The sequence below is a fragment of the Artemia sp. Qi Xiang Cuo genome, chromosome 17, assembly GCF_049724085.1.
Source record: "Artemia sp. Qi Xiang Cuo chromosome 17, ASM4972408v1, whole genome shotgun sequence".
NCBI lineage: Eukaryota > Metazoa > Arthropoda > Branchiopoda > Anostraca > Artemiidae > Artemia > Artemia sp. Qi Xiang Cuo.
The window spans coordinates 27,247,186-27,264,300 of record NC_142810.1 but is presented as its reverse complement, the minus strand read 5'-3'; the positions used below and the strand labels follow the sequence as shown (position 1 = coordinate 27,264,300).

At 36.2% G+C, this 17,115-nt stretch overlaps 1 protein-coding gene across 1 annotated transcript in view; it reads right to left on the bottom strand.

Annotated features, from left to right (window-relative positions):
* The window catches only part of Mcad (Medium-chain acyl-CoA dehydrogenase), a 66,696-nt gene that overhangs the window by 14,529 nt on the left and 35,052 nt on the right, over window positions 1-17,115 (bottom strand). Inside the window, exons 6-8 of the mRNA XM_089103758.1 lie at window positions 14,121-14,251; window positions 9,274-9,382; window positions 7,459-7,599 (exon numbers count right to left, since the gene is read on the bottom strand). Of these exons, the coding sequence (XP_088959884.1) occupies window positions 7,459-7,599; window positions 9,274-9,382; window positions 14,121-14,251 (381 nt within the window). The remainder of the gene's footprint in view (window positions 1-7,458; window positions 7,600-9,273; window positions 9,383-14,120; window positions 14,252-17,115) is intronic.

Below are 17,115 nucleotides of genomic sequence, written 5' to 3'. Positions count from 1 at the left end.
CCATATGAAATAAAACCATCTAAAAACAGGATTAACATCCTATTTTCAATTTTAGTGGCTTCAAGAATACGCTGCTTTATAGTAGTAAGTCTTTTAGTTCCACCATTCACTAAGATTGGAGGGAAACTTGGCCTGCTCTGGAAAAATATATTTTTGATTTTAGGCATATTTTTTTCAATTCCTTGGTTACTATTTTAATTCACATGAATGCATAATAATCGGAAGATTCTTACTTGGAATGTTTGTTGGAATCGGGCAAGGGTTTAGCGTAATCTACCTTCAATGTTACCACAGAGTGAGTTGAACTCAAATCCTTCAGAGCCAAAGGAGAGTCCTTTCTCCACTGTGCTGTGGCAACAATTAGCACAAGTATACCATTCAGCTTATGGTGTCTAAGGCGTGATAATAATACTTAAAAAATCATCCCATAAAATCGTGGAGCATTTGGCTTGAACAACAAGGAAAACCCCTTGACTTGAAAAACAAGAAAAGAGATTCCACGAGAACCACGATATTTCGCATCACCAGAATCTTTTTTTCTTTACTTTTTTTTCTCCGCCCAAGCTGGCTAGGTGCAGAAACATCATAGAGAGCTGTTTAGTGGCACATTTTATAGGAAATTGCCACATCTAGCGCCTTTTGTAATCAACAAACAATATTCGAAATAAAATAAAAATTTTGACACAAAACTACATTTTCATATACAAGATGATGAATGTCGTCAGAATCTTAGGTTGTAACCATATATGACGTAAACAGTAAAACCTTTCACCTTAGAGATAAGTAGCCCAAAGACAAAAGGTAATCAAAGAGATAATAAACATAAAGAAAAAAAGCAGTGTCTGGTACAGTAAGAGGTGGTATTATTCATGTCGAAAATCTCAAGTATTTTCTTCTTCATCTTCTTTCCCTCTTCTTACTTAGATTAATATGGAGACTCTTTTGCATAATCTCACCACCGGAATCAGATTCCCGGCCCTGCAATGTGTTGCTACAGCTAGGTTCGATCTCTGGGTCTCGTATTACCAAGCAGAGGTCAAAACAACTTCGTCACTACAGGGCAGAAATGTTTTTCTATAATTGATTAAAATTCTCTGTCACAAAATCTTTTAGGATACATAAGATAGAGATCAAAAAGAGCATGGAAAATAGCAAGGAAAAAAGGATTTTTTAACAGATCGAGCACATAATTGCTATTGAAGAAGGTAAAAAAATCGATGCTTATAAAATACTAGCAACTTGTGTCATACTTGGCGGTGGCTGGTGTACTACAAGCTATGGCTGTAGGTAGTATATAAAGGATAGTTATAGGCCATTACAAATGGGGATTATATAATCATGGTTGCACCTGTAGTGCTACCTAGTAAAAGGCGAACAGCCCATAACAACCACAAGTTGAAAATGTGTTTGGAGAACAACTGCCAGATGAGAAAAATTGCAATCTAACATTGATTCAGGAATGGTAACTATTATTTCAGTTAATGTTAGAAGTAAAAGCTTACTGCGAAAACAAATTGATAGGGATTTGAAAAAAAACTGGAGATCCCTCGAAAATGGCGTCAAAACGAAATAAAAAGTGGACCATTGGAATCAGCACGTCAAAAACTTGCATAGAAGAAATTAAGTTTTCCACATTGAACAACAAGGAAAATCACTTTTTGGCGTTTGTAGTACTGATGTGTCTCCCTTTTCCCCTCCAAGGTTAGCGGGGTATCAGAACATCATAGAGAGATGTTTAATGGCTCATTCAAAAAAATTGTTAAATCTAGTGCCTTTTGTAATTAACAAAAACAGTTTTTAATATAAATGATTTTTTTTTACCAAGAACTGCATTTTTGACTGACTATGCTGCCTGATTCCCTGTGGTTCATCTTTTACTATTCGAAGCAAGAAAAAGTCATATGCTTTTTCCTATGAGTTTCATAGTAAAGAGCCTACACTAAAAAAAATACTAAAATGCAAAACACAAATCTTTTTACAAAACAATGTATCATAAATATCTTTTGAAAAGTGGCTTCTCTGGTTATGGTGCCCCATTTGACTAACATCACTGCCTGTTTCCCTGGGGTTCGTCGTTTCATGGTTGCAGCTGTAGCTGCAACCTATATATAAGAACTGAAAACCCAAATCCTACTCATGCTGAATATGAAGGACTACTAAGAGTAATGGAGGTAATTTTGAGCCATCCGACGTGATCTCAAGACTTGGTAGGAATTTGTACTGGTTCTCTATGAGATGCTTGAATCATTCCCAAGAAAGGGAATGATTCAAGCAACTTCAAGGCACAAGGGGATTTCAGGGCACAATTATAAGGCCCCCAAAGGGCTTAAAATCTTACGATTATTATGGGTACCTAGGCATAGAGATTCGGAACAATGCGCTGGTAGATAAGGGAGCTAATTAAGCAGCTACGAGTATAAAAAAAAACAAAGTGAAAGTTATTCGATATATTTGTATGGGTTCAATTGGTTCTCCTCAGTAGTAAAAAAAATCGCTTTAAGTCACACTTTCCTCCAAAACTCAGCGAAAGTAAATTCGAAGAAAACAAAAAAGAAAAACCGATAATTCTGAAGAAACAGAGACCTGAACAGAGAACCTGACAAACATAGATAAATGTAAAAAAAAAAAAAAAAAATCAAATTCTGTTCCAAAGCTCGTCGAATGAGAATCCAAGAAAACAAAAAAAAGAGCAACAGATGATTTCGGAAAATTTATGAAATATTAGAGAAAATAATGCAGAGGAAAAATTGTAAATAAAATAATTGAAAGATGAATTTTGAAATAATTTATAGCAGACAACAATAGGCAATGGAAAACCCATATATACAGAAATTTACTATAGAATAAGTCCATCAAAACTCAAAACCGGGATTAAAGGTGAATTAGAAGATATATATGGGACAATTTGTTATAATCTGTAGATTTCAGGCAGATAAGACAATCATCTTAAACCTTGGTAAACGTCCTTATGGTAATGGGCGATATTGGAGTTATACGGGCAAGGACCGAGGTTTAATTTTCCATTAAATATGTTTTAATTCAAAGTCTATGCGGATCTTAGCTACTTTTACTACATATTTTTTTCAGGAAGTCGTTGCGAAGATCTTACTGGTATACAAAAGTTGTTAATGGATAATACTTTAGTTTAGGGCCTTTTATCGAACTATTTCGGCATTGGTTGCCGGCACTGGTTAGTTAGTCTACACTTAAACTTTCTGCAGTAGTTAAGGCTACATTTTTATACAGTTTTCGTTTGTTATTTCACCTATTTTTCAGAAAATAATAAAAGAAAGTCACAAAAGCTGCAATAACTACAAGACATTTATCTTTAATTATGAACTTGGCTATTTTTGAGCAATACTTTTTATCCAAAAGCGAATGTATTGCCGAAATAATTCCAATTTCTTTGATTTTTTTTCACTGGCTTTTTAGTTTTGGATTTCTAATCCTGACGTCTATTGCCTATAGTAAAGGCCATACGGCTTCAATGTTTTGTTATTTATTTATTTATTGTTTTTTTCCAAGGGGCACTTCATATGGAAGAGGTGGTCGTACAAACTTCGGTGGGAGCCCATTCCATTGAAAGTCGGGAGTTTTTGCGCCGTTTTTAAGAGTCAAAGGGAAATCGAAGGGCAACTAGCCACCCCCCAGCCTCTTTCCCCAAAATGCATCAAATCAAAACTCTGAGCTAGCAATTTGGTCCACAATAGATCAAAGATCAGATAACAAAAAATCCAGGGTTAACAGAACACTACAGAGCCTGGGGGAAGTGTTGTAATCTATTCCCTTGGGCAATATAGTTTTTTTGCGGAAGGGGTGGTCGTGTACGCTACAGAGGGGGCTTATTTGATTAGAAATTGAAAGTTCTATTTCCCTTCTTAAGAGTCACGGGTGATCTGTGGCCGACTAGAAACCCTAACCCACGCCCTCTTTTCCCAAAATACATCCATTCAAATTTTTTAGATAACCATTTTGTTCAAAATAGTCCAAAGATCAGATAACGAAACTTTGGACTTTGGGGTGGAACAAGCCCAAGTGTTGCAAGTTATGCCCCGGGGGCATATAAGGTTATCACGGAAGGCTAGTCATGTAAACTTCAGAGGGGACTCGTTCGATTAGATAAGGGGAGCTAGCCCCCCCCTCTCTTTTCCCCAAATACAGTTGATCGAATTTTTCAGATAGCCATTTTGTTCGAAACGCAATTTTTTTTTCAAAATAGTCCATGAATCATAGAACACAGCCTCTGGCGATGACACAGTCTCCCATAGTCCAGGGACAAGGGTTGTAAGCTATACACCGGGGGCACATAAGGATTTTACGAAAAAGATGGCCGTATAAGCTTTTGAGGAGGCTCATTTGATTGGAAATTGGAAGCTCTATTTCTCTTTTAAAGAGCAAAAAGTGTTCAGAGGGCAAATGGCTCCCCCCATGCCCTCTTTTCCCCAAATGTATCCGATCTAACTTAAGATAGAAATTTTGTTCAAAATAGTGCGAAGACTATATAACAACCCCTTCGAGGTTGACATAATCTCCAGAGCCCGAGGACAAGGATTGTAAATTATGCCTCAGGGGAATATCGAGTTTCCATAGAAGTGGCGGTCGTATGAACTTCGGAGGAAGATTGTTTACGGGAAATTGTATCTTCTTCCCTTGCCCTCTTTTCCCCAAAAGCATCCGATCAAAATTTTGAGATAGTCATTTTGTTCAAAACTTTCCAAAGATCATATAGCAATGCCTTTAGGGTTGCCACAACCCAACAGAGCACGGGGATATGGTCTATAGGAGATAATTCGGGGGCATATACGATTTTTATGGAAGGGATGGTCGTATAAATTTTAGAGAAAGGTCATTTGATTGTAAATTGAAGTTCTAGCTCCATTTTTTAAAGTCAAGAGTAATCGGACAGCAACCAGCCTCATCCCCCCCCCCACGCACGCCTTTTTTACTTAAATGCTTCCGATCAAAGTTTAAGCTAGCCTTGTTCAATATGTCCAAATATCAAATAACCATGGTTCTGGGTTTGAACCCCCCTTCCCAGCCCTCGGGGAAAAGGCTATAAGTTACTCTAGTTGCCCACCTTTAACATATAAAGTTTTTATGGCAGGCATGGTCCCATAAACTTTGAAGGAGGCTCATCAGATTGGAAATCAAAATTTATTGTACTCTCTTTAAGAGTCGAAAGTGGTCAGAGGGTAACCAGCCCCCCCCCCTCGCGACCTTTTTTCCAAAGTGAATCCAATCAAAATTTTGAAATAAAAAACAAAAACACTTTCCCCAAAGACATCCGGTCAAAATTTTGAGATAGCCATTTTTTAAAATGGTCTAAAGGCAAAATAATTATGCTTCCAAGGTTGACACCCCCCCCCCTTCCCCCGATGAAAGGTCTGTGAGTTTTGCAAGTTGCTTATTGTTACTTTTTTTTTACTTTGATACTTGGATTTACTGATTTACTGGGCAAGAGTGTAAGCTATACAAGTTACTTATTGTTACTTTGTTTACTTTGATACTTTCTTTACTTTGATACTATGTTACTTTGATTTAAAAAGTAATTAATTTTGAAAGAGGGAATTTTCAAAAACTTGAAACATTGGCAATAAAAACAAATAGAAATGAATTTAAAAAAATTTCGAAAAAGAAGTTTTTTAAAAAAAAAGTAAAGGCCATACTATATTTAAGGATAGCAGAAATAAAAGCCTATAATAATTCAAACTGAAAACGACCAGAAATTACTATTAAAGAATAAATGAAACCCGAAACGAAAAGAAATTAAATAAACGATCATAGCAAACAAACATACAACAGATGCGAATATAACTGAATAAACAAATCTTAAAACGAATAAAAATCCCTATAAACAAGAGTTTGGGTACTGCCCCCTTCCCTAACGATAGAAGTATAAAGCCTAATGCCACATTGGGAAAAATTAGATCTCTTGAACAGTCTTAGAAACATAATTGATACATAATGATATCAACTGCTGAAAGCTCATCAGCTCACGATTTTATTTCACTGCAATTGTCATTTTATTTTTAATGTTCTAATAAGTACAAAAAAAAATATTTGTAATATAATTCATTCTCAGTAAAGCGCCAATTACGCATCATGCTTTAGACTTTTACAATTAGGGAAGCAGGCAGTAGGGAAAACTATGAGTGTCTTAAACAATCTTGGAAAGAACTAATAAAATTATACTCAGTATCTGATATATTTGATATCATTAGTTCCAGATTTTGTTCCACTTTAATTTTTAATCTTGTAATAAGTACAAAAGAGAATATTTGTAATTTATTTCGTTTTCAGTAAAGCGCCAATGACGCAGTAAGCTTTATAATTTTACAGTTAGGGAAGTGTATAAAGGTTAGGGAAAGGTTAATAATAGTAGGGATAGTTTTAGTAAATATTTGCATATTTAATTTAAGTTTTACTAGTTTTAAGATTTATTTATTCATCTATATTAGTATATGGTGTATGTGTGTTTGCTATGATTGTTCATTTAATTTCTGTTCGTTTTGGGTTTTATTTATTCTTTAATAGTAAAAGATTTTTTCTTGTTTTAAGCCTGATTGGCATGTTTAATTTAAGTTTTAATCGTTTTAAGATTTATTCATTAATTTATAATAGTACCTCTTGTATGTTTGTTTGCTATGATTGTTTATTTCATTTCTGTTCCTTTTGGGTTTCATTTATTCTTTAATGGTAATTTCTGGTCGTTTTGAGCTTAAATTATTGTAGGTTTCAATTCTGCTAAACTTTAGTTTAATATGGCCTTTACTTTTCTTGAAAAACTTCTTTTTCGAAAGTTTCTTTCTATTAATCTGTTTTAGCGAACATCCCTTCTTCATATTATTTTACTTCGTCTTTTACAGACTAACTACTCTTGTTCGACAAATCCAGTTATAACCTAACATTAAACCCTTTTCACAGCACATGAATTTTCCAGTACTATAACTCAATCTAACAAACTAATACACAGTGGTCCTTAACAAAAGAGATCAATGTTCCATTTCCATATTTTCACCTATATTATTAGCCATTTTAAAGAAACAAAAGCTGTTTTTTCTTGGAACAGGTCCCCCACCAACGTCAAAAATGTTTCAATTTTCTGTTTAAGGTTTATTTAGATCAATGCTCGCAATCGTAGAGATGAATCTCGTGGGCCATGCTATATTTCAAAGCACGATCGCTGCCTTGCTAAAGAGAAAATATACATGTAAGTGAACATGAACCTTCGTCAATTCATAATGAGGAGCCTTGACCCTCTCCAGATCAATGGAAAATTGTTGCACATGCTTAAAATATCAACGAATAAGTCAAAGTAAAATAAACCGGTATTAATACTACTACTACTAACAACTCACTACAGCAACAAGCCACCTAATGCCAACACAGCTATGCACTCTCATCCTTCATCCCAATATAGAAAGATAAAAATGGTATTATTCTCAGAAATATACGTACCGGTGGTCGAGTTTTGTCGAAGGCTCCCATTGCGATTTTAAATCCTGCGCCTTCTCCAATAAGGACATTTTCTTTAGGAACAACGACATCTTCAAAGGTGATTCCACGAGTATCTGATGCTCTCTGTCCCATGTTCACTTCCTGTAAGGTATTTATCTTCTTTAATGTCTATATTGAAAACCCATACAGCCTAGTGGTATCTCTTCAATAGCCTCTATTTAATAGCAAACTGTCATTTGACTATTTATAATTTGCAGTTTATCCTTTTGTTAATACTTACACTTTATTAAACGAAATATTCTATTGCATGATAAACCATGTTAAATTTTGTTCATTAGAATATGCTTAGAAGCTAATGTGAGCCCAAAAGCAATCACAAACGCTTTAGTATGCTCATCAAGGTGTTCAGTATAGGGTAAGAGTATACGAAGTATAGAGAAAAATAACAACACAAGCAGTAGTCTTAAAATGGAGAGTAATATAATTTTGAGTTTCCTTTTAAATTTTAGCTGTCTAGGCTTGATTTAAATTTGTCCTCGTATTAACGGTTATTCATCAATTCCTTACACGGCCTTTTTTATTCTATTCATAATAAATTGGTTTCTGATTTCCCTTTTTGAAAATTACCTCTTATTTAAAAACTATGTAAGCAGTATATTAGTTTTGTCGATACGAAAGGAGATTACGGCCAAAAATGAGACCCTTCACATCTGTTTCGTCATCCGAAAATTATGCTAGCTCCTTGTCAGTTGTCAATGATCTACAAGCCACTGACATGTATACGTAACATAAATGTTGGCATTTATTGCAATTGATCAACTTATCCTTAACATGTGTATGTAAACAAGGTAAGTTGGCATTGGATGTGGACTAACTACATAATTTCCTGGTATGCTGGTCTGACCTTGGCCTGCCTTTTATCTATTTTGGAGATGTACTTACAGCTAATTAATACCAAGGGAATAATGCAGGGTTTGCTTATGAAAGCTATCCCCATAGAAAGTGATACAAGAGGAAGACGCATGCTTTGCTTAATAGAATGTTAATGATCGATTGTTCTTCAAGAAGTCGAGGCATCTATTGAAGTCCAGCACCTTAGGCGAATCGACCAGCAAGGCCATATACGTAAATTATTTAAGATTATTACGACTTTTTTTAAAATTGAATCGGTTAAATTGCAGGGGTGAGATAGAAGCTAATGGTATCCATGTGACGAGGGGCGTCCCGAGGGGAGGGGGGGGGGGTGCCCCTTCTAAATATTTTGGTTTTAGGTAAAATTTTCACTGAAGGCGACAATTTCGGCCGAAATTTTGCAAAATCGGCCGAAATTTAGCAAAATTCTTAGTTTGTGCAGAAAATTCGGCATAAATCAGGTAGCAATTCGGTAAAATTCATTAAGATCGCACTCCCAATAAAATGAGCCTCGGGACGCCCCTGCATGTGACTATACCACAATTAGAGGCAATGGGGTTAGATCAGTATTTCACAGAACCTTATTTAATTTTATTAGATTTAACTAATGTTTAGTATTACAATAAAGTATTTTAATTAAATAGGGGCTTGGTAAAGGTAATGGGCCTCAATCTTTGTTCCTAGATTCTAGATAAGGGGCCTCTACTGGAGGTTTCTTATATTCTTACATTGATATTTTGAAAAAATATAGACCATCTGAGCAAGCCAAAAAACTTCATCAGCCACATTAGTTCTGGCCTTGATTCATTAACTTTGAAGAATTACGACCTGCGTCGTGAATTGGTTGACAATTTGAATACAAATTTGATTCCGAAAGTGTGCTTATTAACCAGAAGAACCTACCTTTCTGCCAGGAGTAAGGCCTGGGGTGTCTCTTTCCACGATAAATCCAGTGAAAGCTTGGTTAGCAGGAGCCTTCGGATTTGAATTTGTTCGGGCTAGCACAAAGTACCTGCAAATTTAATATTGAAAATGTAACATTGCTTCTCTTTGTCTATTTTATTATAAGATTAAAAGCGGCTCACTTAATTTTTTCTATGCTCCAAATATTTTTTCAACTAGTTATTGAGCCAAGATGGTATTACAGGCTCTGGGTTCCGGAAAAGAGAATTTTCGTGCAAGCTTGAAAACACTAAACAACGTATAAAGACAATTTATCTGGCGTGCTAGCTTAAGACGGTAGCAATAAATTCCGGACGAACAAAACATCAAATAAAACCTTTTCACTTACCAAAGTCAACCTCCTATTAATATAAATAGATCAAGTCCATCCAATCTTAGATATAATATTAATAAAAAAATAATAGTAATGATAATTTTGCTGTTCTACAAGCCAAGGCATGGCAATTAAAAATGAAAAATTCCAATTTAATTGATTTGATTTATTTCCACTGCATAATCAAAATCAACACAGAAATCACAAAATCTATTCCTGTGTTCCATTGTTCCACATTAATCAAGCAAAGACACAAAAAGATTCAAATAAAACAAGCTTAAAAAAATTACCCAGACGCATATTCACACTAATGTGGAAAACCTAACATGAAGTAAATAACGTTGAAGTAAAATTTGACTTCTCCTTAACTACCATCGAAAATATCTGAAACATATACAAATTATCTGCTAAACAGATGATTCAATAAAATATTTGTTTCTAATAATTTTTGTTAGGGTTACATACAGAGGAAAGTAAATTTGAGGTCTTCGAATAAATAAAACACAAAACATATTGAAGATTAGTTACTCATGACCATCTGCATTTACTTTTATTTTGGTTTGTCACACATCTTTATTATTTGTGAGTTGGAATATCAATGAATATTTTTTTCAAAAAGATAGACAAATCACAATAATTTTTCCGACAACCCTACAAATATAACGCTTATTACTCAAACAGCCGTTTTTATTGGTACAAAGATGTTCAAAGTACTGAAACCCATAGAGAGTGGTATTATCTTTTTAATCAGCCATGACTAAGGATAATATCGTTCTTTTCCTTTTTCGTTTACGGCTATGTTCAAGTGCGTGTCCGGGATTTTGTTCGGCGAGGGGGGGGGGGTTAAAAACTAAAAATGAATCAAAATTTGTTTATATGCATTTTTAAGAGTCAAAAAATTCTGACTCGTAGGGCTTGAACCACCAGCGGGGGGGGGGGGGGGGGGGTTCAAGCCCTGACCCACCTATATACGGCCTTGGCCACGATCCTTATTTTTCAATGTAATGTTTCTTTTCTGGAAGTAGTTCTCGTCTCTTTGGTTTCAACTTTTAGCAATACAATTTTCTCATTCCCTTCCCCCTTGGTCAAAACTTGACAATCTGAGTTCACTTATTGGTGTTCAAAGCCCTAGAAAGGAGTATCAATTATTTTTCAAAAATGAATTGAAGTGACAGGATTCTTTAATGGTTCTATTTATGAAGATCTTGTCATTTCACAGGAAACCGGGGGACCACCCACAGTTGAGAATAAAAGAGCTTAAGTACAGGCGCATTTTTCAGCTAAATACCCAAATTTTCGCTAATTTTTCTTATAGAAATACGACATACACCCTTTTGTTTGGGTGTATGAGCCTATCTTGAGGACTAAAAGGAAGAAGAAACGCAAACTCATACAAGTATTACTTCTAATTTTTTGTTTTTTTAGGATGCATATAAGAAAGGGAATAAACTATAAGGAGTCGTGAATCGTTAATACAAATACTAGGGTATATAGGAGTCCTGTTATTGATGATAAAAGTAAAGGTCACCATCTAGTAGTGTCTAGGGTTAATTTAAAGCTGAAATTTCGGAAGGGTAACTACCTCTCGGGAAGTTATGATGTTGGTAGACTTCAAGATGAGAATTCGAGAGAAAATTTCCAGGAACAGTTCAATACTAAACTTGAGAATTTAAAGTTTGACATATGTGGAAGATGGTTGGAATAATTTTAGAAAAACAATTTGTGAAGTTGCTGATGGTGTCTTAGGGAAGAAAGAATAGATACTACTGAGTATACTTGTAAAACAGCTCTACGCTTCTAGGAGTCGAGAAGGGAATTGTGCGAGAATTATCTGAGTGACAGATCATATGAAAGCAAAAGAAAGGTAAACAAAAGGGGAGAAAGCATTAAAATACAAACTAAGGAGTTGTGAAGTGGAGGCCATGGATAAAATTGCCGAGGATCTGGAAGATGCAGCTAGATGGCATAATAGTAAAATATTGTACATGCATGTTAATAAATTAAGAGGGAGTAGTCAATCCGGACTTGTCCCAGTAAAAGGTAGGAACTGGGCCACAATTAGTGATAAAGAAAGAGCCAAAGAGAGAGGGTCAGAGCATTTTGAGAATGTCCTAAACCAAGATAGGGTTGCAGGAAAGATATAGAGGAAAATGAAAAGTTTGTGATACCTTAGATGTGAAGAAAGATTTGTTTTGTGAGTAAGAATTAGCGACAGTACTAAAAGGATTAAAAATAGTAATGCTCAAGGTGCTGATAGTGTGGTAAATGAGTTTCTTAAATATGGTGGCTCTGAGGTTAGAAATAAGTTAGTGAAGATTATGAAAATGATTTTTGAAAAAGGGAAGTACCTAACAATTTTAGTGAAATCTTAATTAAACCAGTTTACAAGAAAGGTGATAAAAGTGAGGATGGTAATTATCGAGGCACTAGTCTGGTCTCTGTAGGTAGCAAATTACTTAGTAATATGATACTTTTTAGACTGAGAGATGCTGTAGACAAAATTTTAAGAGAAGAACAGTGCGGTTTTAGAAAAGGTAGAGGATATGTCGACCAAATTTTCACTCTTCGGTTAATAACTGAGAAGTGCCTGAGATGCCAAACACCTTTGGTCCTCAGTTTTATAGATTATGAGCAAACGTTTGATTTTGTTGATAGAAGATCTTTAGCAAAGGTCTTATCCTTGTATGGTATACCAGACAAATACATAAAATTGTTTAGTGATATGAACGAGAATAAGCTGCTGCGGTTAAGGTAGGAAATGAGATTAGCAGCTGGTTTTATATTAAATCAGAAGTTAAGCAGGGTTGTCTTCTATCCCCTATATATGGATCATTTTGATGGACTCTGTCTTAAGGAGCACAGGAAAGGCAATGGGAGAACACGGAATCAAGTGGGGAGGAAAAAATCTCCTGGACTTAGATTATGCTGATGAATTAAGCATCCTAGATGAAAGTGTAAGTAAAATGAATGAATTGTTAGAGGTTTTGCGAGTTCAGGGTGCTAGAATAGGTTTGAAAATTAATGTTAAGAAGACTAAGTCACTAAGGCTAGGAATAAGTAAAGATGAAATGGCGACGTTGGGCAACGAAAAGATTGATCAGGTGGGTAGCTTCACTTACCTTGGTAGTATTATTAGTAAAGACGGTGGGAGCAGTGAAGATGTTAAAAGTAGATTAGCCAAGGCTCAGAGTGTTTTTGTCACAGTTAAAGTTTGGAAGAATAGGAAGATAAGTCTGCTAACCAAGACTAGAATATTAGAAGCTACAGTGATGACAGTGGTCAAACATTGCTCTGAAGCATAGGCGCTCCGCAAAGCGGATGAAGATTTGCTAGATGTTTTCCAGAGAAATTGCCTACGGATTGTTCTGGGTACCCGGCTGACAGACCATATTTCGTATTTGACTAACAGTAGGTTGGACGGAAAATATTGTTCAATCTTATCTTCTAGGGCTATAATAAGCAAAATACCGAAAAGGGTTGGACACGTTCTGCAAGCTAACGATGACCATCTTCGAATGATACTACTTTTTACTCAACCGTCTAGAGCTAAACAAAAAGTAGGTCATCCTTGACTGGGGTAGAAGAATGTAATAAAAAAAAAGATCTAAAGGAAATGGGAACTTCCTGGGAGGGTGTAAAAAGGGAGGTTTTGAATAGATTGGGATGCAGGAGGAGCTTGTGTAGCTTTGTTGGCCTCTGGCGGCTTGATGCTGCGATGAGTTGTTAGTAGTAGTAGTAGTAAAATTTTTTATAGTTATTTACATTTTATGGCCATAGCTAGTTATTTATATTTATCGCAATGTCTAGTTATTTTTCACAGCTAATCTAGCAGCCAGGAGGATCCAGTCGTAAAGGTACACAGGGAGATACCAACAATCAAACCAACCCCTATAACATGCAAAATCACCACATCCCCTGTCAGCCTCAATGAAAGAACATCACCGCAGGCCTTAGGATATCAGAGGAAAGATTAACGGCTCCTTCTTGATGCCCTAAGTGACTCTGAAAGCCCGGCGGAACTACGGTAAGGACTAGTAATTTTCTGCTACACAGATAATAAATTTAAAAAGGAAAAAAGAGACAAAACAACAGAGTTCATCAGAAGTTAAGTCCTCGTTTTATTTATTGAAATACGCTCAACAAAAATTAAATATAGCAGCATTAGCAATACTTCTGCAGAGTTCAAAATGCCTTTATTTATGTCGCATTCTGTATATCCAGGAAAAGAGATAATATATACAAAAGCTATCAGAAAGCATTTGAAAAAATAACTCCTTTGTTTAAAACCACGCAGATACATTAATCGTCAAAAATAGTCACAAACTATAAGTGAATTTTTTGCACATATTTTTATGTTTACTCAGTTTTTTTCAGTACAGTATATTTTTCCCCCAGTTATTCTATAGTCGCAAACAGAGTTTTAAGCCATGTCAAACTGTGTAAACAATCAATGAAAAAAAGAAAAGATACTAACCAGTTGGCCATCCCGCCATTGGTAATCCACATTTTCTGTCCATTTAAAACATAATGATCTCCTTTCTTTTCGGCGCGAGTTTTAATTCCAGCAACATCTGATCCAGCACCTGGCTCAGTTACGCAATATGCCTAGAAGAAATAAGTATCTTATACAAGAGCTAAATGAACAATGCTGTGCATACCCGAAAAACTTACATTAACACCACATCAAAACGACAAATGATGCCATTTAATATTTAGCAATAATATTATGAAGAGGATGTTTGTAAAGAATCTAACGAAATTCAAAAATATAAACAATAAGCAAAAAAACACACAAGTTATGCGCACAAACATTTTTTTTGTCCATGGATATTAAAGAAATTCTAACTTTTTTTTTATAAGTATGCGAAATATTTGCTTCAGCCGACCCTTTGGACAAGCACAAACTCCTCGTCTACAATATATGGAGATGCTAATCATGTGATCGCGGTGCAAAAACAAATAAGAGGCACCGAAAGTAGCTTACTGGTGAAAGCGGCTTACTGGTGAAAGCATCTTCAAAACTATATGGAGATGATAATCCCGTGATCACTGTGCAATTACACATAAGAGGTACCGAAAGCAGCTTACTGGTGAAAGCATCTTCAAAACTATATGGAGATGCTAATCTTGTGATCGCGGTGCAATTACAAATAAGAGGTACCGAAAGCAGCTTACTGGTGAAAACATCTTCAAAACTGTCCTCTACTGATTACATCTTGTTTCTTTTTTTCTTTTGATTCCTCCATCAGTGTTTTAATTTTAAATTTATGACGGGAAATAAATGTATACATAGATACAAAATGGGAGTTCCCAGAATCACACAAAGGGGAACTTCCGGATACATAGGTGTCCCCTCCTTCCAAAAATTTTTAGTTAGGCTCTTTTTTCAATTTTTTCTTAAAAAATGCGTTCATAATTGCCGTTCTGACAAATATCCTTTCTCCAGAAAATCACATGTACGTGTCAAAAGGGAATAGCATGAACACGTACTTTGTAGTCTCTATGATAGGTAGAATATGACGGCATTACATTTTCTACATAATGGGATATATCCTTTCCCCCCTGAATAAGGAGGGGGTGTAGCTGAATGCAGGTGCGTATAAAACCAATAATGTAAGGACAATTTTACGATGACTTACTTTGAATTAGGTCTCCTGCCGGGCGCTGCTTGGCGTAGAGAGTGAAGTATGCCTCCTCCATCCACTTCGGTCCATGGCAAGCGTTCGCACATCGCTCAACCTGATATTTGCCATCATCAGGAACTCAGAGAGGCTGTCAGAACATCGTTTCTTCGGTCGGCCGTGAGGTCACTCCCAACCGGCTTTGACAGGGTCGAAGTCATGAATTGTTTTCGCAGGTATGTGTGGAGGCATTCTAAGTAGGTGTCCGAACCATCGTAGTGTTCGCTCGGCTGCTTGGGTCGAAAACTGAGACTGCTTGGTGAGCTACAGCAGCTTCTCATTGCTGACAAAGTCGAACCATCGTAGACCTTCGATCCTCCTCAGGCTCTTTGACTGAAAGACATCAATTGCCTTGAGGGTTGCGGCTGAAGCTTGCCACGTCTCAGCTCCATAGAGCATCACAGAACCGACGAGGGCGTTTAAAATCCGCAGCTTCGTTGTGCGACTGATGTTCGGTTTTCGCCAGAGGTGACGGTTCAGTCTGCCTATGGCAGAAGACGCTTTGGATATTCTCGCTTGTAGTTCAGAAAGAAGCGAGCCATCTGAAGAAATTATGGAGCCCAGGTAGGTGAACCTTTGGACAACTTCGATGCTAGTGGTGCTGTCCAGGCTAACTGAAGGATTGGCAGCAGGAGAGGATGGGTCAATGGCCATAATTTTCGTTTTAGTCCAGTTTATCTGCAGTCCTACTTTTGCAGCCTCTTCTCGTAGGATTCGAAGCGCTTCCAGCAACTGCTCCATGGAGTCCGCCAGAATGGCCAAGCCATCGGCAAAATCAGCATCTGTAATGACACGATCTCCAAACTTGAGTCCAAAGCTGAGACGTGAAGTAGTCCTTGTCATAACGTAGTCCTAGTCCTTGACTTTTTACGATGTCCTGCGGCTATTTTCCCTCCCCTCCTGCTAAAACAATCTAAATTAAATATTCAGCAAAAATAGGAACAGATGCTTTTCATACAAGGTCAGGACAATGTGACACAGGAAGTTACATGGACGTTTCTATGGTAAAAACCAATATTTTAAATATTATGGAATAAATAAACATTGGAACATATTTTGTTCGATTGTCCATCATATGAAAATCATAGAAGGAAGATTCAGTTTTTTTTTGCATTGAACTTCTATCGGAACTTTATGCAAGATATATGAAACGGGAAATGTACAGTGCCGAATCAATAAAAGTGTACATGGTATCCTCGTTTAATTTATTTCAGTCGGGAATTTACTGCAAATTGAAGAAAGGATGGATTCTGCTACCCAATAAGTATAACTAAGACTAGCCAAAATAATACGAAAAAAAACTAAGAAAGTTATACTTCCTACCAAGTTTAGCTGGGATCCGACAACCCGTTCTGGAAAATGTTCTGATATCTAGAATTTAGTAGCCCAGATATTCCCCCACCTGTGGCAGGGATACCAGTTTAGAAGGGGGTCGGGGTGTAAGTTTCCCGTGGTTTTTTCATCTCTCCTTAAATTTTGAAAAATATCCTTATTTTAATATTATCATCAAGGCCATATCCAGGGGTATAGGGGGCTTGAGCTCCCTATCCTTGAAATGATTGTCCGAATCGTAAAAGCGTAACAATAATGTATATAAAAAAAATTGTTGGTGTTTTTTTAAAGATTCATTTGTTTTAAAGATTTTAGAAATCTGGTCATAAGGTCATTGAAGACAAGAGGTAACCTCAAATCAATTCAAATTTAAGCAGATATGTTGTACAGCCTACAGTGTGATTCTAATGATCAAAATAACCCATTATGACATAAAAAAAAAAAAAAAACAATAAA